The 27,798-nt window shown below is 40.2% G+C and overlaps 1 protein-coding gene across 1 annotated transcript; it reads left to right on the forward strand.

Moving 5' to 3' along the window:
* Positions 1-1,030: 1,030 nt before the first annotated feature.
* DNAAF5 (dynein axonemal assembly factor 5) lies at positions 1,031-27,321 on the forward strand. Its single transcript, XM_040079579.2, has 13 exons — positions 1,031-1,565; positions 2,149-2,333; positions 3,381-3,505; positions 3,927-4,042; positions 7,939-8,171; positions 10,581-10,793; positions 12,922-13,065; positions 16,957-17,125; positions 19,786-19,933; positions 22,918-23,068; positions 24,396-24,552; positions 25,718-25,909; positions 26,412-27,321. Exons 1-13 carry the CDS (start codon positions 1,031-1,033, stop codon positions 26,549-26,551), a joined length of 2,508 nt encoding a protein of 835 aa, XP_039935513.1. The 3' UTR covers positions 26,552-27,321.
* Positions 27,322-27,798: the final 477 nt, after the last annotated feature.

Genomic DNA, 27,798 nt, shown 5'->3' on the forward strand with positions numbered 1-27,798 from the left:
GGCCAAGAGGAGTGTGGTCACAGTTGGGATTCGGCCATGGGCCAGCACATGCTGTCAGGAATACTCCAATGCACGCTTGTATCCCCTCCATTGCCAGGAATTTCACATTCATGGTTCCCATAGAAAGAAGGGTGAAACAGGACCCCAAAAGATCACCGTCAGGCTAGGAGAAGCACAACAAGAGAATAAACTCTGCTGGTAAAAACAGGGCTATTTTAAAATAATAATTTGAATTAGTTATGTAGTTTATTGCACTTTAGACTGTATGATCACTCAAGAAAAGGACCCTGAGAATCCTTTTGGTTTGATGTCTGTTTCTTGCAGTCCCGAGAGGAGAACACGAAACATGAGGTTGTATAAAGTACACATAAGTACAACATAAACACAACGTATATACACATTCGCTAATACAAATAAACACTAGAAAGTTAGAAACTGACGACTGGCTGTTAGAAACTGACGACTAGCTTTTAGAAACTGACGACTAGCTGTTAGAAACTGACGACTTCCTGCCCGTGTTGTTCGATCCCTGCAGAGAATGCACAGCAGGGGAAGTGACACATGTCAAAGTGGCGGGCACGGAGCCCCCGGCGCTGTCGCCTTCCCGTTCCCCTCAGCCCTGGGACCACCCGGGGACCTCTCCCAGGTTCGCCCCGCTTGTTCCCTGCTGCCGGTACCGGCCCAGCCCGCGGGTCCCCGGCCTGTCCCCGTGCTCTGCCGAGGCGTCCGGGGCGAGCCCGCAGCGCGGCCGAAGCGGCGGTCACCCTGCACTTCCATTGTCCTTGTCCCTGTCCCCTCGCTCTGTTCCTGTCCCGCTCCCTTGTCTCTGTCCCACTCCCTCTGTCCCACTGTCCCTCTGCCCTGTCCCTGTCCCTCTCCCTCTGTCCCTGTCCCTCTGTCCCTGTCCCTCTGTCCCAGTCCCTCTGTCCCTCTGTCCCCGTCCCCCTCTCCGCGCTGTCTGGCACGGCCGTAAAGCGCGCTTCCTCCGTCGCAAACGCCCCGCGCGTCCCTGGCGACGCGGGGCCGGATCATGGCGGCGGCCGATGCGGCGGCCGAGCTGTCGCAGGCGCTGGCGCGGCCCCTGAGCCTCCTCCAGCAGCCCGACTGCGGCCGGGCGGCGCGGCTGCGGGCTCTGGAGGACATCCGCGCCCAGCTGCAGGGCCGGCCGCTGCCGGACGCGGTGCTGCAGGAGGTGTTCGCGGCGCGGCTGCTGCGGCCGCTGTCGCGCTGCCTGGCGGGGGACGCGGCGGAGCGGTGCCGGGAGCTCGCCCTGCAGCTGCTCCGCCACGGGCTCGACCACGGCGAGCGGCCCTGCGAGGCGCTGCCCGTGCTCCTGCCGGCCCTGGCGCAGCGGCTGTGCCCGCCGCAGGGCGCGGAGCCCAGCGAGGAGCTGCGGCTCGGCCTGGTGCAGCTGCTGAGCCTCCTTCTGCAGCGCTGCGGCGCCTCCGCGGCCCCCTACCTCGGCGACATCGCCCGCGTCCTCCAGGCCACCCTCCTCGACCACTATGCCGAGGTCAGGCGGGAGAGCTGCAGGTGTGCCGCGGCCTGCGCCCGGGCCATGCCAGGTGGGGCTGAGGGACGGGCAGCGCGGGGATGATGTGATGGGGAAGGGACCCGAGGAGGGAACGGGGATGCGGGCAGGAGAGAGATGCGAGGTCGCGCACACCCGCACAGGTGCGCTTTGCGGGGTTCGGAGGATCTGTTGGAGAGGAACCATGCCAGGAGTGTAGGCTGAGCTGTTACACGTGGGTAGTAGCAGGAGGAGGGGCTAGGGGAGAGTGTGTGGGCATTGTTGAGCTCTGATACTGTATAAAGTTTAAGCTGCCTGCTACATAAACACAGCAGCGTTAGTCAGGCTGCTGTTCATAATGGTAAAGAAATCATGTTGGTCCAGATCTGTCAGCTGCATAGAGAAAGAAATAGAATTATAGAACAGCATTAAGCCTCCCCAAAATGCATTAGTCCATCCAAAATCATCTTGTACTGCTGGCCCAAACAACTGGGGTGTCATGGATCTATCCATCAGAGAGTGGTTTTGGTTTGAAGGGACCTTAAAGGTCATCTAGTTCCAACCCTCTGCCATGGACAGGGATCCTGCCCACTATGGCAACTCACATGGTTGATGTTTCTGTCTTTCTGCCCTAACAGAGCACTTCCATATGCAATCAGAGTCTCTGATAAAACCCCTAATGCAGACAATTTCCCACCAACACTACAGAGTCCGTGTTGATGTGATTCAGGCTACTGGAGCAGTGATACAGTTTGGGAATGGAAAGTCCGTGGATGATGTCCTGTCTCATCTGGCCCAGAGATTATTTGATGAGATTCCCAAGGTGTGCTTTTCATCCTTCTTTTCTTGGCATTTATTTTAAATCTGTTTAAAACCCATTCCCACAGGGTGGGTTTCTTGGTGTTTCTCTCCTTGCTTCCCCCATTTTCAGGTGTCTTGCATTCAGCTGAGATCTGTAAGTATGTCTGTCGTGGTTTAATCCCAGATGGAAATTAAGGACCACACAGTCCCTTGCTCACCCCAGCTTGTGTCACCTGTCCTGGCATTGCTCCCTCAGCAGTTTGTGCAGCTCCTCACTAGCAGAGCTTGAGACACCCAAAGGTCCTTGACTTAGGGTAAACTCTGCTTAGCAGCAAAAAGACATCAGTGTGTTATCAGCATTGTTCTCACACTAAATCCAAAAAAATAGCACCACACCAGCTGCTGAGTTCAGTTCCAGCTGAAACCAGGACAGTGTCTCACCCAGCCTGTACCAGTTGTAATCTATCCCAAACCAATGCTGGTGACTGCTGTCTAGCTCAGCAGGGTGTTGAGGATTGTAGGCACCTTTTTGTTCTATTGGATGTCTTCAATTCCGTCTTAAATTCTCTGTCAATTTCTCTGGGCCTTGATCCTCTGGCCTTTTTGGATGCTTGACAAACATGGTATGGGTCCCTTTATGAGATGCAACTGAAGCATTAATTTTAGAATTATCTTTCCTTTCCAGTGAACAGAGAAAATTTTCTTCTGGAAATGTGCTTGGAATGCTACAAATTCCAGAAAAATGTACATTTCTTGCATTCTCAGGAAGGAATTAGCCAAGAGAATTTAGTTTTCTGAGTTACATCTGTATCTTGTCTTCCTCTCAGAGCTGTTCTTTTGGGCAGCAAACAGTCTAAGATTGACTAAGCAAGAGTGAAAAATGAGAATGTGATTCCTTGTGTGTCCCTTAAGATGCTTCCTGCAAGTGAGGAAATGCTGGGTTCTTGTAATTTCTTCTGAGAGTATTGATGTGCTTCACCATGTCTTACATACAGAAAGCAAATATTGTTTTTAATATTTTTCTGTTATTTTCCTGACACCTTTAAAATAGTTTTTTGTCTCCCTGTAGGTACGGCACGCTGTAACAACTGTCATTGGAGAGTGGTTGTTGCACTTACGAGACAGATACTCATATTTTCACAAGCTGATCCCTCTGTTACTTGGCAGCTTTAGTGATGAAATTCCTGAAAATACGTAAGTGGAACATTTTGTCCATTTTTTCCCTCCTTAAATAGATGTTTCTAAGTTCATAGATGTCTTGCTTGGAGGACAAAACCCCCACTTCTTGTTAATTTGTTTGTTTGTTTTTTCTCTCACTGAAAATGTTAGCATTATCTTCAGTAACTTTTGTTATATTGTCTTTTTATGCTACATTCAATTAAGTGTGAGAGAGACAAAGACAGGGGTGGACAGAGACAGAATTGTCCCTTGGGAGAAGAGGCCTCTGTCCACTGAGTACAAATGAAGAATAAACTCTCAATGTTGAAAGGGTTAAATGGCAGGAATGCTTCCCATCCTTCAAGCTGAATTCAAGTAGTCAGCTTTTCCAGAAGTCTCATTTTAAAGTGTTTTTATCTGGAGGCATGGTGGTATAAAACTCTTATTTTACATCTAGGAAACTGGCTTGGACCTACTGGGAAAAGATAGGCTTGCAGTGGGAGAAAGAGAATGAAGAGGATTTGAAGGATAAGATGGATTTTAGTGTTTCACCGTCTCATTATCCCAAAGGAGGTAAATGTTGTGCTGAAAGTGGTTTTTCCTTCGTGAATAATCTCCAAGAGCGGCAGTGCAATACTGACAGCAGAGCAGGATGTGTAATATTCATAAAAATATGTAATATTAATGTAGAGAGGTAGCACATATAAAATATATATAAAATTATTTAAATTATTTCTATTAAATTTAAATTTTTAAAAGTGATTGTTCAGTAACTTTTTTTTTTTTTTTTGTTAATCCAAAAGTTCATTTTGGAGAAAGTAAATGAGGCTGCCTGTGCTGAAAAAAGGTAAAGCAGTGGTACAGAAACAGCAGTAAGTTCTACATCAAGCAGCAGCCAGGTGCACAGTGGGCACAGAAATGACTGGACAGGAAAGCAGGAGGAAAGAACCCATGAGCTAAGTCCTTGAGTAATGAGTGCAGGTCACAGCATTAATAATCCACGTCATTGGTGTGGAAGAAAAATTTGCAATGAAATTATTTCAGACTTCTCTGTGAGACACTGGGATGCTACCTAAAATCTGCCAGTGTACATGAAGAATGTGGGAACTGAGTAATTTCCTTTATTATACACAAAACTCCCAAGACATGTAGAATGGGTAGTTTACTTTTTAGTACCGTATGATTTATAGGTGGCTTTCAAACATTGTGTTTGCAGTAGCTTGAAGCTTGTTTCCTGTCTTGGGTTCACAAAGTTAATGTTTAAAAATATGCATATGGGAGTTGGAAGAGAGAGTTTAACTCATTTATTGATTTCTATACTCATATTTAACTGAACAAAACCTCTTTTGGTGCGAAAGAACAGGTTCATGCTTGACTTGTGCCTACATGACAATCACATCAGAGAATACCCAGCAGCAAAATCCTTTCCATGACAGTGGGTTCCGGAGCTCTTTCTTCTTTGAAATTACAGTTCTTTTTTCTTTAAAGTTGTTTTACTCAGTAATGCTTGAATGAAAGGGGAAACACTTCATAATGGTGACTGGTTTGACAGAACTGTTTAGCTTTGAAGGCAGGCAAGTTGATCTGTCATCCTTCCCAACCTTTTTTCTTTCCTCCTTATTTTATATATAATTTTACCTCAGGGGTTTGGAAGTGCTAAGGAACGCTTTTACTTCCACTAGTCATGGCAGAAACATATTTCTTCTCCTGGCAGTCAGAGAATCTTTTAACAGACATCAACTGATGAAGTTGAGTGTCTGAGCTCCAGAAATTTTTTTTGCAATGACCGTGATATAGTGAAGGTCATAAAAGGTTTAATTTCATTGTCCTTGGAACAGTGATTAACATTTGTACAGCTGATGGAGTTACCTTGGTCAGTTTTGTCTAGGTGTGTGTTGGGGTTTGTGTGTGTAAGCTGTTTTGGTGGGGCTTTTTAGAAAGCGACATCTACCAAGTACTTCATAATTAAATGACATGTGATCTCCCAAATAATCTTCTTAGCACAATAAATATGCTTCGTGAATTTGGGCAACATTCCAGCCCCACATTAAATTGAATTTTCATGCATTTTTCTTGGTGGAATAATGTAGTTAAGGCTTGAATGTGACATATATGTGTGTATTTATATATATGTCCACATGTAACTAAAGAGTATTTTAAAGAAATGGCCTGATAATTTTGGATTTGAGTCCCAAGTTAATGATGACTTTTAGATATCATTTCTTGCTGTTTATTTCCAAGTTGTATGTCATTAATAGTCAGGCTTGATGTGACAAATAGAAGAAAAATCAGAGGAAAGGATGTTTGGCTGCTTAATCCTACAGATACAAAACTTTATCAGAGACACTAATATACCTTTTATGGTGTCCTACCACAGACTGTGTATGGATGATGGTTATTATATGTGTCCTTTCTGTTGGCTCTCCACCAGCATTTGGTTGGTTTGGTTTTTTGGAAGGGGGGTTGTTTGTTTTTTTTAGTGTGATAATGATGTATTTTAGTGCTTTGTTGCCATTTCTTGTGACTTTAGTGTACTGGAATATTTTTTTCCAGCTATGAGTCTGTAGGACATTTTGCTTAAGTAGCTTTGTCCAGCTGTCAGACTAATGGAGCTGCCACAGGAGCCCCTGCTTTGATCTCCCAGTGACAGATCCTGCAGGTCAGAGGGGACCAGAGGCAGACCTGGTGTCATCCAGTGCACAGCTTGCACTGAGCCCCAGCACTCACTGCCTCAGGATACAGGTGCAGACAGTTTATAGCAGGCAAATATTTGACAGGAGTAGCTACAGGGATAAATGCCTGCATTTGAACATCTGAAATGAAGGAACTGCTGATAAAGAATGGTCCAAATCCTTCAAACAAAATTCTGCCTCGAGTCAAATAGGATGGCAGTCTGTATATGCTGTCTCAAGTTGATTTCTTTATTTGACCTTTTGCTACTCATTGTCAGCTTTCATAATCCAAAATGTTTCCTCCGTTGACAAAAGAAGCAGCAATTCACGTCCTGGTGCTTGAATTTTATTTTTTTCCCTAGTTAGGTATTTCATAGGTATTTCTAAGCCTTTTGTATTATCAGACCATTTACTATAGTCAGTTTTCCTTTTAGCATTTGTAGTTACACAGGCCAGTGCAGGAAAGTATCCTGACACAGTCATTTTCTTTCTGAGCATTTACAGGAGAACTCGGTATCAGCAATAAAAAATGCACTCACATATTCAGTGTATTTTGACACCTCATAATGAATGATGTCTCTTTTTTAAATCAGCATGCGAACATTGTGAGTGGCAGTTACGAAATCATGCTTCTCAAAGAGCAACTTTTCAGATTTTGTTTGTATAAACATACAGTGTTAAGAAAATAAAATAGGCTGTAGGAAAAAAAAAATCACTGAAAAGGTTTATTGCTGTTTTTTGGAAAGGGCTCTCACAGGTTTGTGAAGTACAGAACAGGACATTTGTTAGATGCCTGTGATATTGGTCAAGTTGCTCTTCTGAATCTCAGTGATTTATAAGTTAACTAGCAAGTAAATCTGATGATTGCCAAGACAGTACAGTAGGCATTTGTTGGGAAAGGTAAGTTTATTAGTTCTCCAAAAATCTGCATCCTTTGTTGAGGCAGGGAATATATGTAACTTTTGGGTTCTGTTTGAAATCAAAAGATAACCACAAAAACTCACTTTCCACAAAGTCATTACAAATTAAATTCAGTCTTAAGAAAAATATATCCCCCAACTCATAATTTTAAAAGTCATAATTTTAAATGTATTATTCAGTTTTTGAAACGCTGAAGAGATGTTTCAGTGAGCTGCTTTTCCTGGAAAAGCCTTAGGAAGGAGATTGTACAATAGCTGTGGTTTTTAGGACACTATCAGTTTGTTGGCCTGATCTATTACACAGCATCTGTACAAGCCATAGTTCCGTGCCCTTTCTGCCTTCAATTTGCCAGATACACTTTTAACCTTTTCCTTTAGAGGGCACAATTGACATTGTTTTACTGCAGCTCGTGTCTTCTGGACTGTTTGTGCCTTCAACTTTCTTTCCTCGTCCAAATTATATTTGAATCAGCATTTGCATGTGAAAGTCTTTCTTCTGTTTATCTGTGTGTGTTTCAGTTTATTTTTCATGGGATTTCTGTTGCTATCAAAATTAAAAGGGATTTAAGTTATGTTTTCCAAAGTGGGTAAAGACACACATTCCTTTCAATTGTCTTCCTCTTCTTCCTCTGTAAGCATTTTAAAAGTAATAAATACATAAATATTGAAAGAGCTGTGTGGAGTTTTAATCCTGTAATATATATTAAAGAAATGCAACTTGCACAGGTAAATTCCTCAGCAACATTTGGAATATTTTGTTCTGTGATGATGCAGCCACCCAGAGCTCTTACCTTACAGCTTTTAAACTTTTCTGAGGATTGTTATGCATTGGCTTCTCCTTTGCTATATCTTTTTGTGTTGTTTTTGTTTCTTCTAGAGACTCGTCCAGGACTGGGTTGTCGGGAACTTGTGTCGAGAAACCTCTCCAAAATTCTCCCAGGCCTCTGTCATGACATAACAGACTGGGTTGAAAGCACAAGAATCAAAGCATCCCAGCTCCTGTACACATTATTGCTGCATGCAGAGGATCACATCACCCAACACATGGAGCTGCTGCTGAGAACTCTGTACCAAGCGTGCTCAGATGAAGAAAGTGAAGTGGTTAAAAATGTAAGTTTTATCTGTTAATGTAGCTGTTGTACACTGAATAAAGACTATAGTTTTCAGTGTGTCTTCTGAAGACTGACTTTACCTTCGGTCACTGGAAATTGTCCATGACTGATGGATCAGGCTCAGGTTTATATGGATGTTAAAACATATGCACATTATACTTCACTGATCTGTTAAAATAAATGTATTCCTCTATTATTAGTATGAGGACCAATAGTAGAGTTATTTAAATACTGTTTAGTTGATATGCCAACCCCATGAAGCATCAATAATAATCTCTCTGAAAATTATAAGTAGTGGATTAAAGTGTAAAAGCCTTGGGGCAACAGATTTAATGTAAAAAAAAATGTGCAGGTCATGGCCTTTCAAGTTAATTTCACTTACTTTCCCTGCTCCATAATCCAACCATATACTGAGGGATGTTTATTCCATGTGATGCCCATATTCAGTGTATGAATCCTTTACTTAATGCTTGGAAAATGTGGGGTGAAGTGGGTTGTGAGGAATAACTAGTTTGATTTTTACTTACGGTTGATTCTTTCAACACTTTGATCAACAAACCAGTAAAACAGATGCAGTTGAAGACGTGAGATAAATTTAGCAAAAGAAAGGTGGTACAAATGCCTTTACAATTTTAAGATAAAATCTTCTGTTCCTGTTTATACACAAGGAAGAGAACATATGTATAACAAAAACATATCTGTGTAACTTACTCTAAAGTTACAAATGTTATTGTTTTGGGAAATTGGAAGAATGTGTTTTACTTGCTGGATGCAGATAGTCCAACCCTAAATCAGGCTCTTCTTTAGGTTCCTTCTCTCAGCTGGGCTATAAGAAATCATAAATAGTTAGGACAATAAGGCCATGTAGCCATGGTGTCTTGTCAAATTTCCTATCAAGTGCTTATTGCTATAAATCTAAATTCAAAAGTGTGTATTCAAGCAGCACGTATCTGTCCCTTGCCTTTTATTGACCATACTTATCTCTTTCTTGGAATTCCACCGCTAATCTTCTCACGGGTACATCCAAAAGATTTATTCCTGGTTAGGAGATGATTTCAGTATTCAATCAGACTTTTTCTTGTGCCAAACATAAGATTCAGCAACTTTTGGTTTTGAATGCCTTTTATCTCTTAGTGATGCAGCTTCCCAGGGTACTGTGATAACCTCCTCTAGTCTGTCACTGTAGGAATCCGTTTCAGAGCAGGCACCAACTTGGAAAATGTCCATGTCTTTCTCCAGTCTCGTAATACCAAATGAGACCCTTTCAATTTTTCCCCCTATTAAACTGAGTAAATTGATCCATGCAAATGTATAAAATGATATTTTTGAAGTCTTTAATTGTATTGTCCAGTTCTCAGAGCGCTAAGACATTTTCTTTCTCTTTGGCAAATATGGAGGAGAATGGAGTTCACATCTACACAGAGGATATTACAACTCCTTTGAGTTGTATCTTTGTGAAAAGAAACAGTTCTACATAGTGCAGATTTTAACTGTAGAACTCATGACTATGTGCTTCCATCGAGACTAAAGAAACTAGCATGATTCAAGTATTAATTAGGTGCAAAAACCAGTCATAGCTAAATCACTGCACTATAAATGATAGTGAAAGGGAGATAAGCTTTCATCTTTGTGAAATGAGGCATCCATTAAATCCATGGGACTGGAAGAAGTGTTCCTGTTGCACAGGTAGTGCTGCAGTAGTTGATTGTTTCTTTATTCATGCACATGATTGTAAACATTGGGCATCAGTCAGGCAGTAAGCTCTGGTGTGGTGGTGTTTCATGTGGAATACAACATCCTGATACGTCTGCAAGGCAGGAATGGGATCAAAGTGTGTCACTGTCATGAGGAATCCACAGCAATTTAAGCCTTTCAGTTAAAGAAGTAAGATGGAAAGCAGTGGGCAGTTCCCCATGGCACTGCTTCCACGCTTAACCGGATCTGGAATGTCAGCTTCAAGGTATAGTACAATAACAAAAAAATTCCTCCTTCAGGTTTTTATAGTTACAGCTTTTAATAAACAGGAGGTGATGCATTAAGGGCAAGCCTCAGAACAGCATTTGAGGGACAAAGTGCTAAACCACTAAATGTGCAACACCTGGTTACTCTAAATTGGAAACTTTATTACAGTGAAGTTGTACACTTTCTTTCTGTGCACTGCTTTCTCCTGGAAGGTTGTCTAATGTGGGGGAGGCTGCTTGCAATGCCTTATTATGTGCTTACTGAACATGTCAAGAAAATTTCCTTATGCATATAGTCATTACTGAGCGAGTGGAAAAGGCCTAGAAGGCAACTGCTGAAGCATTTAAAATAACAGCTGGAATCATAAAAAGAAAAAAGCCATGATATGTTGAATGGTCTTTGTGTTTTCAGGAAAATCCTCAAGTTATTCCTGTTCTTTTTTCAGAGTGTGGAAGCAGCAGAGTTGATTGGAATGTTTGTCAGCCCTAAGGTGTCTTTGAAATTGATCACCCCAGCCTTTGAGCAGACACCCAAAGCATCCTGTGTGATGGTTCTGGCTGCAGTGATTCGAGGTAGCCCAAAAGAAATCTTACAGCCTCATGTGAGCCAGCTTGGCAACACACTGTCACAGGCTGGAGTCTGTCAGCGATCTGAAGAGGTGAGGAAAGCTGCAAAACACAGCAGGATACAGGCTTTGACCAAACTGCTTTTTCACTTATTCTCCCTAAATGCTCCCATTCCTATCCCTCCCTTGCACACCTGTCTCAGGATATAGTTGTGGACATGTCTGAGACAAAACAGGAGCTTCCCCATTCTTCCTGGGCCATGTTGTGGTCTCCTGGGGAAATCTGCTGCTTTCAAAAACTTGCCAACAGTCCATCCTCTCAGCAGATGTAGGTTCAGGTTTGAGAACTGCTGTAAAATACTTCATGTAGTGGTAAGAAAATGAAGAGGCAAGGCAGGGAGAGAAGCAGCTGTTTAGTAAGTACTGAGCTAACAAAGGACTACCCTGGCTGGTCCTGAGGCAGAGTTTAACCCATGTTTTGAAATTCCTTGTGTTCACAATCCACACAAGATCATGCATTTCAATCCTCATCAGGATTTTTTTTTTGAATTTTTTTTTTTATAGTTTATTGTAATTGGCATGTCAGGTTTCTCAAGATGCCCTCTTAATGTTACCTGATTTTTGTTTTGCATTCTTATTTTCCATTTTAAAAGGCAGGTACCAGTACTTTATGTGTATATTTAGGAGCATGTTTTGTAAACTTTTGGGCTTGGTTACTCCTCTTTAAGTGGAAGTCTAGAAGGAAGACCTTTATCAATTAGAAATGTACTTCCAAGTGTATCCTTAGGTAATAGCTGAGCCCAAAGACCATTTTTGTTTTAGCATTTGAAGAATATCGATCAATTGCTATATAAGGAGATGAGAGATTCTCTTAAACACGGAATGAATATTTTTTAACCTGCAGGTTGCAGGTTTTTTTTCCTTCCCATGTTCAAATGTAGGAATAGATCTGTTAGAGATGCACAAGAGGAATCCCTGTAGTTTCCCCCACAAATGAAATCCTGGCTTTCATTCCACCAGAAGTTTGTTAAACCTCAGCTGTTAAGATGACCAAAAAAGGGCCAGTGCTGTGCCTTGAGGAACTCTGACTTCATGTGAGATGTAGGCTTCCCTTAAAACAATTATTCATGTGTGCAGACTGAATCTGGCCTAATTGTCTTTTTGAGCCAATGTCAGAAATACATTTCAAGTTCTTCCCTCATTAGGTTTCTTCTCTAATGCAATATGTACCAGTGATGCAGGAATTAACCTTAATCTCCATGAAGCCTGTGATGATTCGGAGCTCATATAAGTGGAAGCACCATAACCTGATTGTTCAAATAACAATTCCCTTAGGTATAGCTGCAAAATTGCTATGAGGTTTAAGCTTACCACTTCCATTTGGCATTAGCTCCAGGAGTCAGTTCCATCTGCAGCTGAAAGTTTGGCAGAATTGTTCCAGCCTTTAGTTTTGAAAAACAACCTCTCTCTATTTTAGTCAGTGAATGCTGCACAGACACTGTTTAGCTAAGGATTGACCATGTCCATGAGATTAATAACACTTATGGCTAACCTATTCCTAGACGTGATTTATTTTTGGGGAGTAAATTTGTAACAATGGTCCCTTCTGTTCCCTGACAGCTTCACGGATATCTGATGCACTTTATCATAGAAGTCATGGCAAGCTAGCTGACAACAGTATTGACTTGAACTGGTATCAGTTGGATCAAGATAACATGAATTATATGGCATCAAATGAGATAAATTGACTGAGATAAAAGCAAAGGCTCAGGGGTTTTTTGGTTTATGTATTTAGCTGTTATTGTTCATCCAAAACAGTCAAACATGGAATAATATTTCAAAGAGTTGTAACAAATATGTTATTAATTAACAAATTGCACTTGAGAAAGAGAAAGTACTATCAGCAAGCACTCCAAAATGCTTTGATGTTTTTATTCACCATTCACCAGCGGAACCATTGTGTGATTAAGAGCAGGGTCATTTAATTTGTTAACAGGACAAGGTAAACACAAACAGTGTGGGAGGAAAATTATATGGTATTCTATAAAAAGTAGAATATAGGTAATTAGAAGAACTAACATGAAATTACCAATATGTTACCAATGTAAGGGATTATACAGTGCTCAGATTTTATTACTGTCATTTCCCATATCTCTCCTTTAAAGAAAATGTTATATTTGCTAAGAAAACATAGTAAATATGTGTTTTTATTAATAATTAGGTCTTTTATATGGAGCAGCTGCTTTATTGTGTACAAGCATTGATTGAAGTGTGCCAGGAAGACTGCAGAGAAATTAGCTTGCAGCTAATGAAAGTTTTGGTGACTGTAATGGCAATACCATCTTCTCAGGACCTTAAAGAAAAGGTAAACTATGAGCTGGATTAATATTTTGTTGTGTTCTTGTCTTTTCCTATTGATAAGACACTCTGTGGAAACAAAGCCTTAATTATATGTGGGGAGTATTTATGACTAGCCTGAGATTGTGCATCTCTGACAGTACAGACTGTATGTGGTTAGCATCAGAATTAAGTCTGGAGTTGGGTTTACAATTTGGGACAGCAGAGCCTGGAGAATTATGTTTCTTCATAACTTTGATTAAAAGCTCATAGAGTTAAAATACATTCTGGTTCCAGAAAAGGCCCTGGAATACAGTTTTATTTTGTACTCAAAAGCATCTAGTATGGGTCAGCAGCTGCAGTTACAACAATAATTTTCTTTTTCTGTAAGTGTGTTTAGGTTAGGTTTCAGAATAGATGGCTTGAGGTGCTTTACTGGAGCATGGGAATCTTGGAGCTGGGTAGGAGCAGCCATGGGCCTAGTAGAGCACTTTATTTGGGTGGGTATTAACCACCTGTCCACAGTTAGGTAAAGTTTTGGAACAAGAAATGTCCAAGATTTTTTCTTTGTACTGGATTCTGTGTTGGGCATGCTGGTGGTACTGATTGAACGGTTGATGTTTACTTTTTAGTGGATATAAGTCACTGTGAATGTTTGGTTATACACAGGAAAAAGCTGAAATTTATTTTCTGACTGTTAAAGAACAATTCACTTAGAGGTCAAAAGTACTACTAGCTTTAAAAATGTGATGGTTTCATAGTGATTTTTTCATCTTTAGCCAAATATCAGACTGATTTTACAGTAGTTGACCTTTTTACCTCCCCACAAGAAACAAAAATTTAATTGTCACAGGAATGCTTTAAAATCGAGGACAGCTGTACATGACCAGATAATAGATGAGCTTTTTTGGCTCAGCATTACCTCACCCCCTTATTTTTCTCTTCCTCTTTCTTCCCCGAGCTAAATATCATATAAATCAGCGAGCCATCCTCATGCAGTACAATTATGACCTATCCCAGTTGTCTTTTTTCAAACACACACCTTAAGTGCAGTGGCTATTCTACTTCCTTTCCTCTTGCTCCCAGGCATGGTATTCCACAGGCCTGGGTAGCATCAGTATTTATGGCCCCAGAGCTGACAGGCTGCCTCCGAGGAGATGTTCTCTAAGAAAGCTCTTCAGAAAGAAAGAAAGTGGAACAAAGCTTGAAACGGGGATTTAAAAGATTTTGCAGGTCAAAGAGGGGTGGGATGATGATCTGTCTTATGGAGAGTGGGATTTAGGGGGGTTGGAGATTTTGTTTGTTTGCTTGGGGGGTTTTTTTAGGCAAAAAGAAATCAGTCCAGGTAAGCCTTAGACAGATGGATCTGGAATGTTTTGTGGTATCTTGCCTGTTTATCCCTGCAGTGGTCTATAAAGTCGGCAATGTCCATTTAAACCCTTACAACTTCATACTCCTGTGAAGAAAGCACTTTCATGGAGATAAATCCTGTTTTTCATAAACAGAAAACTTAATCTCTTGAGATTATTAAAGGTTTAAGATGTTCCTGCAGTTGCAGATGATTTTTTAAGTTGACAGTAGTTTGGATGAGAATCCTTTTTCTCATTAGCCTTCCTTTCAGCTAGACACATACAAAATCTGGCAGTGAGATTACATAATTGCACTATTTCAAAATTGTCACAAAGACAAATATGGCTTGAATTTTTTTTTTTTTCCAGTTACTGATTATTCCAGAACTTCAAAGTGAGCTGTACAGCTTGGAGAAAGCAAGAAGTCCCTGATAAAATAGTTTAGGAACATGTAGAACAAAAGTATCACAGCTGCTGTACAAGTTAAGAATTTTTTGTTCAGAAAAGAAGTCTGTATTCAGACTCAAAAGATTTTGAGTATAAACATAAATTATTCAAAAATTTGCATTATAGAACTTTAATTCAGGCTTTATTGTAAGGGGACAGAAGACCACTGAGACAGTGGAGACCACAACTGCTGTGACCTGGTGGTGAGCACTCAGGTCTGGCCTGATTTTTGGCTTTGTGTCCATCATGGTTGTGGTTGAGGGGGCTGAGAGAATGGACCAAGACCACCAGGTGAGCACAGCAGCGGCACGAGGAGGAGGGTGGGCCACAGCCCCAGAGAGACTGAAGCTCTGTCAGTTGGGAGAGTCTGTTAGGCATGATTTCAGCTTGTCAGGGATTTAACTGGTGACCTAAAGATAAGGTTTTGTTTCATTATTAGTGCTCTGTGTTATCCTGGCTCTACTTTCAGCACACTCAATATCATCAGGAAAATACTGTGTCGTTAAACTTGTTAGCTTTCAAACAGAGGAAAGAAAATCACCCTAGCTATTTATTTTTATTAAACTGTGAGACACTGCTTAATGAGAAAATGTGCGCCAGTCTGCTGGCATATTTAATTTATTCTCTTTTATTGTTTTTAATTGCATTCCTGAAACCACGGAATTTACTTTAAATCCTATGTGAACAATTTTGTATCTCTTGTTAAATGGAAAACAAAAATCTTGTCTGTTATGTGTTATGGTGGGATTAATAATGAGGAATAGTTTCTGTCTTGACACATTTTGTAAAATGTTCCAATTAATTTACAAGTAGCTTATATGTAAAATATTCATTTATCTGAGTTGTTTTGGCTGTCTGGCAGAATGCTTCCATAAGGGAGAAATCTATTGTGCTTGAGGCAGGCAAACCTGCTTTAAGAGTAACCTTTGTCCTTAGCAAATCCTGATTTATTTATTTTTTTCTTAGAATTCTCATTTATTTTCTCCACATCTGGTACTTCCATAAAAACATCTTTGTCTGGCAAGTGATTAGTCTGGAAGAGTCTATAGGTCCTAGACATGTTTGAGCTAACTTGTGTGGTTGAATTCAGCTTAAAAATATTAAAAATATGAGTACAATTTGTAGTTCTACCGAAACACTTGGAATCAAATGATGTCACTCCCAGCACTGCACTCCATCTCTCCCCGCTGGAACTGGCCCTGCTGGCAGCACATGTTATCCCTTGGTGAGGTTCCTAACGCTGCCTTGCTCCCCATTCTTGATTCACAGCCTACTGAAAGCACCAAGACTACAGATCCTCCTTCCAGCACGCTTTTAATCTCTTCCTTGGAGAAGTTTTATACTTCTGGTAGGAGCCTTCAGGAACTGTAAAAGCAAATTTTTGTTTGCTTTGAAACACATCTGCTGCAAGTGATTAGGAAAATCTATAGGCAGCCTTGCCAAGCATGCTCATGTCTGGAATTCATTTAGTAGTTCTTTTACATGTTTCATTTGTACATGTTTTATTTGCATGTCTCATAGAATAGTCTTAACTCTAAATGGGAAAAAGATATTTCTGATGTAATAGTGAGTTTTGGTACTTCTAAGGAAGAGAAGCTGAAAATTTCAAAATGAGCCTGCCCAGCTACTACAGAGAGAACATCTTTCATAATTAGAACTGGGAGGAGAAAGGGAAGAGAGGAAATGCCATGTCTTCTCTTACCTGCAACAGCAATAGTTTCTGGAAGCTCCTGTGGTTTGGGATAGTGAGAATTTCCCCCTATGTTTATGCTTTAAAGCATTCTTAAATTAAGGGGAAAAATCACTACATCTTTAAAACCACTAAGAGCCTTTTTTATTTTGTGGTTGGTTTTTGGATAGGTCTGCACATGGATTAGAGACTCTCATTTTGCTGTTAGGCTGTTGTGTTTCTGATGATTTCATCTTGAAATCAGGACAAATGTTTCACTTCAAATAAAAGTTAATGGATGTAGTATAGACAGACATTAAATATCGGCCTTGATTGTTTAATAGAAACTCTGAAAACCTTCTCATGTCCCTTCTGTTCTTACAGAATGAGCTTTAAAAGAGTTTGGGGATTTTTTTAATGGTTTCAGTTAAGTATCCTGTCTCCTTTCTAACAGGTGGAGAAAACAATGTCTTCATTGGCTGAAGTGCAGCAACTGGAAAGTTTTCGTTGTCTCTACAAGCAGCACATAATTCAGCTGCTGGAGTGGGTTTCAGTGTCATGTGAAGGGTGGACCTGCTATTCCCCAGAAGTGTTGCAGTTTGAGGTCATTGCAACCCATTCAGGTACGACTTCTTTAGTTCCAAAAAACTCCACTCACAATCTCCACAGCCTGCAGACAGCTTGTGTTTTGTAAGGAACAGTGTCATATTCAGGACCTTCACAAGAACATGATGGAAAGCAAAAGAAATGAAGCAGCTCAAATTCCCAAAGATTCTGTGGCTGCAGGGAGAATGCTAAAAGCACTTAAGGAAAAGTGCACTTTCAGCTGAATGAAATAGGTGAGGATTAAGGGGAAACACACTGATGTAGCTTGTGTCCAAATATCCATCTTTTATTCCATCTATTCACTTTCAGAGGACACCGCCTCTCTCTAACAAACACCTCCTCGCTGTTGCTGTCCAGCACGTGGCCGTGCAGCGGTGACACGCTCTGGTGTGCATCTCACACATCTTCAGCACAGTGAGCACTCCTCTGCCACAGCTCCCCAGCTGGCTGCTGCAGCAAGGAACATGGTGACAGGCAGTGCTTTTCACCTAGACACACATTTTAAGATTATTAAAATGAAAAGTCCTGTTTATTTGGGGTTTTTTTCCTTTCTGTTGGTTGTAAGGGGGATGGAGACAGTCGCTTCATGAAGTATCACTGGCTGCTGCACATAGTTAGATGTGGACAGGTATATTTTAAAGGAATGTATCTTCTGCATTTAATCTTTGAATTTCAAAAAACCCCTCATCAAACCTATGTGAAGCAACCACTTGTTGGTTTGTGCAGCAACCAGTGAAAGTATTTTTTTCGTTTTCATCTGTGAAAAGAACAAAAAGTTACTTCAGTGCAAGATCTGAGAAGCCAACTTTTCTGTATATTTGTGCTCCCATTTCCATGACTGAGGGACTTCTAGACAGTTGTCTCTGTTTTCCTTAATGCTAAATAAATCATCAAATGTCTGGGCAAACATTTTGGCTTGCACCCAACACTAGTAATATGCTATTGTCTGTGTTTTCTGTCTGACACAGCAGCTCCTAGAGCTATTTTTTTTTCTTTCTTTTCATTCCCACACATAATGTTGTTTTTAATCAATTTAATCAGCTTTACTCAATTCATATTTCTCAGTTTTTACTGTTTTTCAGGAGCGTATGCTTAAGCTGAAATTAGCAATGTAGTTTATTTTGTTTATTTTCCATCTGTTGAATTTGCTGTTATCAGTTTGATATAGTAGTAGTATCTTGTGAATGTCTCAGAACGCACATGAAGCAATGTATCTTGAATAAATGCTGTGAAAATAAAGACCTATTTGTTGGCACAGACATTTAGCAAACTGCAGTTCAACACCCTCTATTGCCTCAGTCTAGACAGTCTAGAAGATTTGGGTTTTTTTCATTATTATTTTAAACATTAAATTTCCAGATATTATTAAATGCTATTGAGCTTGTTTTGGAATCGTGAATACTTCAATCTGTCCATCCCGTTTGTGAGGAACATTCTTGTCATCAAATAGCCGTGTTGTGTCTCCTCTGGAAGGATTTTCTGAGTCAGTGGAGTTGAATGGAATGTGCATCTTAAGGATGCAAAGCTGAAGAAGTTCCTAAAGGAAGATAGTTTATTGCAAAAATAAAGCAGAAAGAGCATTCTACATTTGCAGAATAAAGTGTGTATACAGTCTTTATATACTCTTCCTCTTTAAAAGCAGGCAGATGTTAGTCATTATCAAGAAGGCACAAATTTCCTTCAGTTGTGGGAAAATAACTTCTTAAAATGTTGGGATAACAGCTTAGAGTTTTGTTTGTTTGTTGCTTAAATTTATCATAGGATGTGAAAATATTAACAAACTAAAGAGTTAATTTAGAAGACATTATTTCAAATAGCTTCTAAAATACATCATATTTTAGATTGCCTCCTAAGATGAAAATAAGCATTATTTAAACAGGGAGAAGGAATGCTGCTGCAGTGATTGTATTATCCAAGTTTTGAAGCTGATCCCATCAAACAGACCCTTTCCTGTGCCTCCGGGAGTCACGAACATCTCAAATGCTGCATGTGGAAAAACTTGAAAGAAGAAGAAAGTGTATTTAATGCTGCTGTGTCCAGAGGTGTCAGGGTCATGCCAGATCCAGTGTAGTTTTTCATTAAGTTCAAGAAAACCAAAGCTTTGTGCATAGCCTCAGACTTGCAGGGTTACGAGGGAACAGCATTAATCCTCCAAAAAAAGCCAAAATGCCCTCTGGTACTGACAGTCCCAACAGCTCTGGGGTGTCATGGATACATCCCTTCCTGAGTCATGAAAGGATAGAATTGGGTTGGAAGGAGCCTTAAAAACCATTAAGTTTCATTCTCTGCCATGGGCAGGAACACTTTCCACTATCCCAGGTTGCTCCAAGCCCCATCCAGCCAGGCTTTGGACAATTCCAGGGATGGGGCAGCCACAGCTTCTCTGGGCAAATGTGGTCCAGCTATGCCAAGCTGACTAAATGAGACATGGGGGACTGATCTTCAGGCTGCTCTGGCCAAAACTGGGGGTACCTGAGCCCGTGGGGAGTTAGCCTGGGGATTTGTGCACCACCTAATACACTGTCACATGGGTGCCTCAACAGCTGCCAGGCAAAAGTGGGAAGCTAAGGACTGTTTTAACACCACTTATATTAGAAATTTTAATGCACCTACTTACGAAACATCCTTAGAGGACTTCCTAGTATTCTGAAAAATGCCCTCTGTGATTGTTTGCTAGGTCCTGTCATAGGTGAAGCTCTGGATGACTTTATTCTCGTTCTGAAGACGGGTCTCCAGCCAAACAAAGATCCCCAGATGCGGTTAAAGCTTTTTACTGTTTTATCCCAGTTGTTGCAGAAAGCAAGTGAAACCATCAATTCTCAGGGGTAAGTGGAGGTCTGATTTCACACAGCTATTTGAAAACTCAGTGGCATTAAGAAGTAATGACCATGGGAGTTATTTAACCCCTGTAACCATCTCCATGTGAACATGGCTGGAAGAAGACTTTCCCACCATCTTCTACAGCCTATTTTGCTTGCTGTATTTTTTAACAATGATTAGGAAAATAGAGTGCAATAATTAATATATATATATAAATAAATGGAAGTCTTCGCTTCCTCCACTTTAGTCTTTCTACCTGTGCCATTACTGGGAAGGAAAGGAATGTTATGCAGATCTGGATTGTTTTCAAAAAAATGAGGAGCTGTGGTTGAAAAGAATACTTGTTTAAAAGCTAAAAGGGAGATTCTTGGAAAAGAATTGGGAGGGTGGGGGTAGGGAGGTTTGTTTGGTTTTTTTTTTTTTTGTTTCCTCACAGCCAGCTCCTAAATCCTTAAACTTTACCTGTAGTCATTGTAAGGAAATAGATAAACGCCTCTAAACTGGTATTTAAAAATGCCCAAGTTATTTCATGATGTTTGAAAAGCATTCAACTAAATGTTTGATAAGGCATTATTGTGACTGGAGATGTAAGTCTCCTGTTGCTTGGCAATATTTATGCATTGCAAGTACAATCTAAGTATAGCTGAGGTGCTTATAAAACTCTTCATCTGTAACAATGCCAAAGGGGGCCTCTTTTACCATTATCAATTTAACCTAAGTGTACAAACATTGTGCAGAGTTATCCTGAATACATAAACTACGTCTGCTCTGCTTTTTACCTGCTGCATTTAGGATATGAATGTATTCTGATGCTTTTTTTTTTTTTTTTTTTCATTTTTAACCCTTAAAAAGCCCCAAACCAGCCTAGCAAAGGAAAAAAAAAAAATCAAAGGAAATATTTTAGTTCTCTTGTATCCAGTTGAGAATGAAGAATCAACTCTGTAAATACAAACAGCACAGACAGGGTATGTCCTTTCCTGGAAATGACTGACTTCTAGAATTAAGTTACATAGATTTACAACAATAAGATCTGAAAATGGAAAGAGGAGAATTTAATTGCATCAGCAACAGCAAAACTAAAATGCTAATGGTAATGAGAGATAGTGTTGGGAAGTAGTAGTAAGTTCCAGTTGCACTCTGACATTCACGGCTGTCTGTAATTTGTTTATCTCCTTCAAATGGTCCTCAGAGTTTAGATAGGAAGGTTTTTGGTTATTATGCTAAACACAGTTGTGTGTTCACCTAATTGTATTTGAGTCTGACATGATTGAGTCAGATAATTGCCAGATATTGCTTTACTGATTCTGTTTCAAGGCACTTGAACAAACATTCTCACAAATAGCACAGCACCATGCTTAACATAATGCTGATGGAATTTACCTTTGTGTTTTGACAGATTGTTTTCTTGCTGCAGTTTAATGGAAGTTTTTATTAAAAACAGAAGCAGCTACTTATCAGACAGCACAGAGCTGCTTTTAGCTTTGGAGCTGAAAGGAGATTTGGAATGACGGTGATCATTAGCGGTTTTTTGGGGTTTTTTGTTTTGTTTTTTTTTTTTTTTTCTGGCAACTTTTTTAACAAGCAATTATTAATGCTCAAAAACGTGTTTAAAATACCACACCTGAAGGGTTTTACAGATTGAAATGGGATGTCAGATTTCTTGTTATTGCTTAAGTGCCATCTGCTGACAAGAAGCAGCAGTGGAAGGATCTCTGACTTCTCCGGAGTCCAAGGGCTCCCTTGCCAAGGGGAAGCAGCAGCCAGGTGTATCTGTTTCCATCATGCAGGTGTGTGTCAGCACATAACTGAGGCCTGGCAGTGCAGCTGCTCGTTCTTTAGTCAGGTAATACCTGGATAACAGGGACTACCTGCAGCGTGGATTCTTTTTAAAGTACTCACTGGTAATTGTTAGTTGTTAACATGGACCTGTTATGTTCCTCCTGTGCCTTGGCACATCACTAAAGGGACCACTCATTCACTCTGGCAGTGTAGGACTCTTAGAAAAGTCAACAAGAGCTTGTTCCCTTTGTACCAAGCAGCAGGGTGGGGACGTTTGGCACTCAGGGGCTGCAGTTTGAATAGAGCTCTGAACACAGTGGGGCAGAGTCAGGCTGGGTTCAGTCTGTTTGCACTGCCAGCTGCTCTGTAAGGCACAGGCACAGTGGATAACCTGAGCCTCTTACCAGGCACTGATGTCTCTTTGATGCAGCAAAGTATTAATTAACTTGTCAGATCTGTATCTTTTTCCTCTTAATTTGAGATTGTTTGAGCTGTAACTAAATGAGTGTGAGGGAATCCTGCCTATTGTAATTGCTGACTCTCACAGTAAATTTTAGCATTATAACAACCCGTTCAATGGAGGAGGAGGAAAAAGCATCAGCAAAAACATCACAGATTTATGTGTTTGTAATAAAAACCCCTACTATTGGGACTAGCTCCATCAGAAAATCTTACAGCCCTCTCATCTTTGGGGGAGACAAGTTTCTGAGCCAAGGGAGAGCTGAAATTCTGTCATTCTCCCTGCTGTATCAGGAGTTCAGGTGTCATCAATAGCATTCATACTTTTCACATTATAAATACTTTCCACTGGCCAGTCTCAAAGGGCCTCACAGATATTAATGAATCCTCACAGCATTGCACAGGGTGTTATCTCCACTGCACACACAGAGGTGATACACAGACAAGGTAAGTAGTTTACAGAAATAACACTGAGTCATGGTCATTGCCTCAAGTGGGAGAAAGTCTAGCCTCTCCTTTCTATGAATGTTAGGTATTTGTTTAAATATTATCTAGGAAAATTAAATTGTGAAAAGCTTATCACATACATTACGATCACATTGCCGTATAAGATGTTTATTTTTTTACAGAGCCTTTTTTATTTCCCTTTTCTGCCTATGTTTCTATGACAGAAAATTCTCTTTTACATCCTGTCAGTCTCTTTATCACTTTCTCATGAACCTTTATTTTGCTTTCTTATTTTTGGCTTCAGGCTGTTCCCTAGCTACCTTGAGACTGTGATAAAAGACATGCTGGCTCCTAATCTGCAGTGGCATGCTGGAAGAACAGCAGCTGCCATCCGTGCTACAGCTGTATTGTGCCTTTGGGCTCTCATCCACTGTGAAATGCTATCACCAAAAGAGGTAAATTCTCTTTCTCATCCTTTGAAATCTTAGGCAGGAAAAGGCAAGGGGGAAAAAAGGAGAATAAATCCTTAGGGTAAATAATATCCAAGGATATACAAGGAAGGATAGAAGGATATACAAGTTTCATAATAAAATTCATTAATTGTAATTGAATGTTAGTGACTGAAACAATCACTGGTGGAGGGATGATTAGGTCCTGATAAGAGACCTGAGGCCAGCAAAATGCTGAGGTGTAAAACCAAGTAGCATCAAATTTTGTAGATATTTTTTTCTAGCAGATCATTAGTTCTGTAGCACAAGGTACTGACCAATATGAACACAACAATTTGAGTGCCTGACATTACTGGACCCGCAGGCAGAGCCTGTGCAGCAGCACTGGAGCCAGCCAGGACGTGCTGTGCTGTCACGTGAAAAAGACAAGTTGTCTGGTTGCCTTGGAGCCCACAGGTCCATTTAGGGAAAACAAATGACATCTAAAGATTCTTAGAAAGGACAGGAGAACTTGAAAAGGAACATGAAGGATATCTGTAGAGACTGGAGTGCTAGCAAGGAGTACACTCAAAGAGATGTTACCCACCCCTGATTAAGGATTAATTGAATCTGAGGGGCTTTTTGAAGCTTCTCTGCTAACAGAAGTAGCCTTTGGAAATTATGCACTGGAAATATGTTAAATACAAGGGGTTTTTAAAAATAAATTTAATTTAAATGTTATTGAATGTTCACAGTCTTTAGTGTTTTTATAACAGACCTTAATTGAACAAAGTGCTTAAGCACACATAACTGGTTGAGTTCACATATACAGAAACACTGATAGCAGAGACTACTGTTCTAGCTGAACATTTTTTTCTGCATCGTTGCCTTAGTGGCTCTTTCGCGTTAGTGGGTGCTGTGAAATAAACGGAATAAAGTCAAATTCCGACCCTCCCAACACATCCAGTCCCGCGCGTCCCGTTGGGGTGTGGGCGCCACCTGCCGGTAGGTGTGCGGAACCCTCCGCTCCGCCGAGCTCCGCGGCTCGGCAATTTGGGGTTTTTCTTTTAACGGCGAGAAGGTTTAAAAGCTTTTGCAAGCTTGAACATACATATGAGCTCCATAAAACTCATCTGCTTTGTATACTGAGTGTTCATGAGCGGGATGATTGACTGGTGGATTTTCATTTTCCAAGTTAATGTGGAGGCAAAATTAGAGCTCTGTAACTTCAGGGAATTTTGGGGTAACATTTATAGCTAATTGTTTTAACTAAACAAACGAGTATCTGGCACAGCTATTGGTAAGTGGTGTAACACTAAGAATATCTTTTCTATGCTTTTCCTATTAACTGTAGATCTTAAAAGTGAAAGATGAGCTGATGCCCCAAGTTATTGCTTCCATGGATGAAGACTCTAAAATTACTCGACTGATGGCTTGTCGTATTGTTGATGTTTTTCTAAAAGTCTGTGGGAGGCAGTTTGATGCAGATAAATTTAAGAACACTTACACAGGTATGTGTAAAGGTTTGCAAGACTTGGGGTGAGGGCATTGTTGGCTTGTTGTGTTTAAATCAACATCGCAATGTTGAAGAATTACAATTGTTTTTTTACCCAAAGTGCCTTGCTCAGCTTTTAAGGCTTTGGCAAAACCGAGCAGTATTCCCAACGTCATTATCCATCAGACCACTAGGTGGAACTTCACTCAATACTTTGGTTTGTGCGGGGCTTGCCAGCAGCTCATCTGCATTGCTTCAGAGTTTGGACTATGTGAAATAATGTGCTAAGTATAGTGAGAGCAGAACAGTACTGCAGTGTATAAATGGAAGTCACATTGTTCTCTGTGCTGTGTTTGAGAGCCAAAAGCAAACCATTTCAATGTACCATAAATAGACCTGAATAGGTAGTGGGTTGGGTTTTTATCTTAAAAAAAAACAAACCAAAAAACCCAAAAAACACCCAAAGAAAACTCTAATCTAGATCTTTGTATTGCCAATTAGAGCTAGGAGCTGTAATGCCTGTTTGGATGAAGTGCTAAACTGTGAATCAGAATTACAGACTATGCTTTGTGCCAGGATTTATGTTCTTATACATACAAATAAATTTGGCTTTCTCTAACTCAGCATCTTAACAACTGATACTTTTTCTTACATGGCACACTAGAAATCCAACTACAGACATTTTTATTTTAGAGAATTACATGATCAGATAATTCTCAAAGTATATATGTCTTTGCATCTTGTATATTCACGTAGTCTGCAGTGCAGTAATTCACTGAAGCAGTAATGTTTAATGATGTAAATAATGCATAATATTTAATAATTTAATATCTAGTTAATAGAAATGCTGTGCTTTGCAAAGTATAGAAATACTTAAACTCTGTAGTTCTGTAATGCATAAGTAGACATCCATAGTTCCTTGTTAGAAGGAGTACTAGATAATGTTCAGTTAATCTAAATACTTCTGTATATGTCTTTTATTAATGTTTGGACAACATCCTTCAATAACAATGAGGAGCTTTTAGGAACAGTGTGCTACATGTATTTATTATGCTCAAAAGACAAAAATGCATCAGAAATGCAACAACAATTTGAATGTTGATAGAATACATTTGTTTTTTTCAAATGCAAAAGCCAGCTCCTCTGTTCACAGAGCATTTTGGTTATTTGCTCCTTTTCAGAGGTTTTAAAGCGTCTGGATGATGCCTCGTGTGATGTCCGACTGGCAGCTGCTCACACCTTGGCTAATTGGTTTAAGTGCTTGAAGGACAGTGATGTGAAATCCTCAATGGAAGGGCATGTTGAGTTCCTGTACCAAGAACTGTTGGTACATCTCGATGACCCGGATGAAAATCTCCAAAAAGCAGTCCTAGGTAAGAATTGCAGTCATGTATATTTTTAACCATGTTTTTTAGTTATAATTTTGAGGTTTCATGAAAGCAGCACATACAGGTGGAGGGTAACTCTGCCAGGTTGGAGCTTTCCTTTGGGTTTCAGTGGATGAGCTCTGACTTTTACCTGTGTGCAGAGTGAATGCTTAGCCTGGTGTTCCCCAGGGGAGGTAGCAGGGCAGTGGAGGTACCAGAGACTTTATAGATGGTAAACAGGATATGGAGCACAGGGCCCGACCTCTGCAGGGTGTGACCATATCCCAGCCTGCTGGAGGGGCTCTCTGGGATTTATTAGTGTAGCAGCCTATGTTGAAGAACATAAATGTCAAAATATAGACCTCAGCAAATGGGGGAGGGAGGAATTGTGTTGTCACTGCATCACTTGTAGAACAATTTCCAGGTTTGCTTTCAGCTACTTTGGGGGAACTTGGATGGAGAAACACAAAGCAGCTACTGATTTATAAAACATATTTTTATCTTACAGAAGTTTTAAAGGAAGGAAGCATTTTAAATCCAGATCTGCTGGTGAGAGAAATTGAAGGGGCCGTACATAAGCATCAAACACCGGTCTATTGTAATCAGCTGCTACATCACATTCAGTCAGCCAAGGAATCAGCTTTATGAATCACTGCTGAGTTTCTGTTAGGAAACTGATGTGAAATCTGTGTCACCTGGATTATCTTTGTATTTTTGTTTGCTTAAGAAAGGCTAAGCTGGAAATAGATTATTTTTTCTTTGTAAATTCACTGTTGGCTCACTTGAAAGTGAAATTGGAACAATTCTATGTTCTTTGCAGTTTAAACAGTTCTTTGTATTCCCTAGCAATAAAACAATGTTTTAATTCACTTTGCATTGGTTTTTCAGAGACAAGGTTTAAAGAAGGGATGTTTTTTCAGGGATTTAATTTTTAGATTGTTTAACAATTAATAATTTAATGTCAGAATTACTAATGTAACACAGCAAGGATTCAGTCTTTCATAAAGCATTTCAGACTGGATAAAATCACACTTCACAGAGTCAGGTCTGTGATGACCAGTTTTATTAGGAAAAAAAAGCAGTCAAAATTCTCTTTCATATTGCAGCAAAGTGTATGTTTTGAATACTCATATTTATGCTGATATAATAGGGACATAGTAGGCGGCACTAAAAGAATACTTTTTATTTTTATTGTATTGCGTTTCATGATTGAGGGTAAAGCTGATTTTTTTAACTACAGTTTATACATGGGGAAAAATGTGCTGTTTTGTCATTTAGATTAACAGTATTTATATTTTTGTACTAAATATATGTCATTTGCAGTTTTTATGTTTATACCATTGCGCCTTGGAAAGCAAGCAATGTTTGTTTGCATATTGCTTTGAAATTAAATTCTGTGACTTTAGGTTAAAGCTTGGTTTATTTGGGGTTTTCTTTAATAGCTTTGTAGTGTGCAAGTTTTGGTGTCATCTTTTGGTGTCAGCTGTGTAATAAAATCAGGGAGCTCCTAGATGCTCATCTGCATCATTATGGGGGAGGGTGCTGGGGTTTTTTTGCACACACAAATCATGGAAATCAGGATTCTGATGTGGATTTTAAAAATTATCTGTATTATAGACAGAAAGTGCTCTTTGGCTTCTAATTCCCAAGTGCCTTGGCTTTGTGTCAAGTCTAAAAACAGACTCAGTGGGGGTTGTTCATACTCCTTATGCTGTAGGAAGTGCTCATGTTTGTTTGTCCATCTGACCTAGGTTTACCTTTTCAGGCCTGTGACATAATTGTTAGCCAACCCATGATCTGTTTACAGCAATGTCTACTTGCTTTTCCGAAGAAACATTACATACGCAAGACAAGTTTTATTCCTAGCTTAAAAGCAAAGTCAAACTTTTGGCCAC

Source organism: Hirundo rustica, chromosome 15 (genome assembly GCF_015227805.2).
Source record: "Hirundo rustica isolate bHirRus1 chromosome 15, bHirRus1.pri.v3, whole genome shotgun sequence".
NCBI lineage: Eukaryota > Metazoa > Chordata > Aves > Passeriformes > Hirundinidae > Hirundo > Hirundo rustica.

Bases quoted from the DNA above. Each gene is read 5' to 3' on its own strand.
- DNAAF5 (XM_040079579.2), top strand. From the start codon at position 1,031: ATGGCGGCGGCCGATGCGGCGGCCGAGCTGTCGCAGGCGCTGGCGCGG. The intron at 2,334-3,380 runs GTGTGCTTTTCA...GTCTCCCTGTAG, and splicing joins TATTTGATGAGATTCCCAAG to GTACGGCACGCTGTAACAAC. The intron at 3,506-3,926 runs GTAAGTGGAACA...TTTTACATCTAG, and splicing joins GATGAAATTCCTGAAAATAC to GAAACTGGCTTGGACCTACT.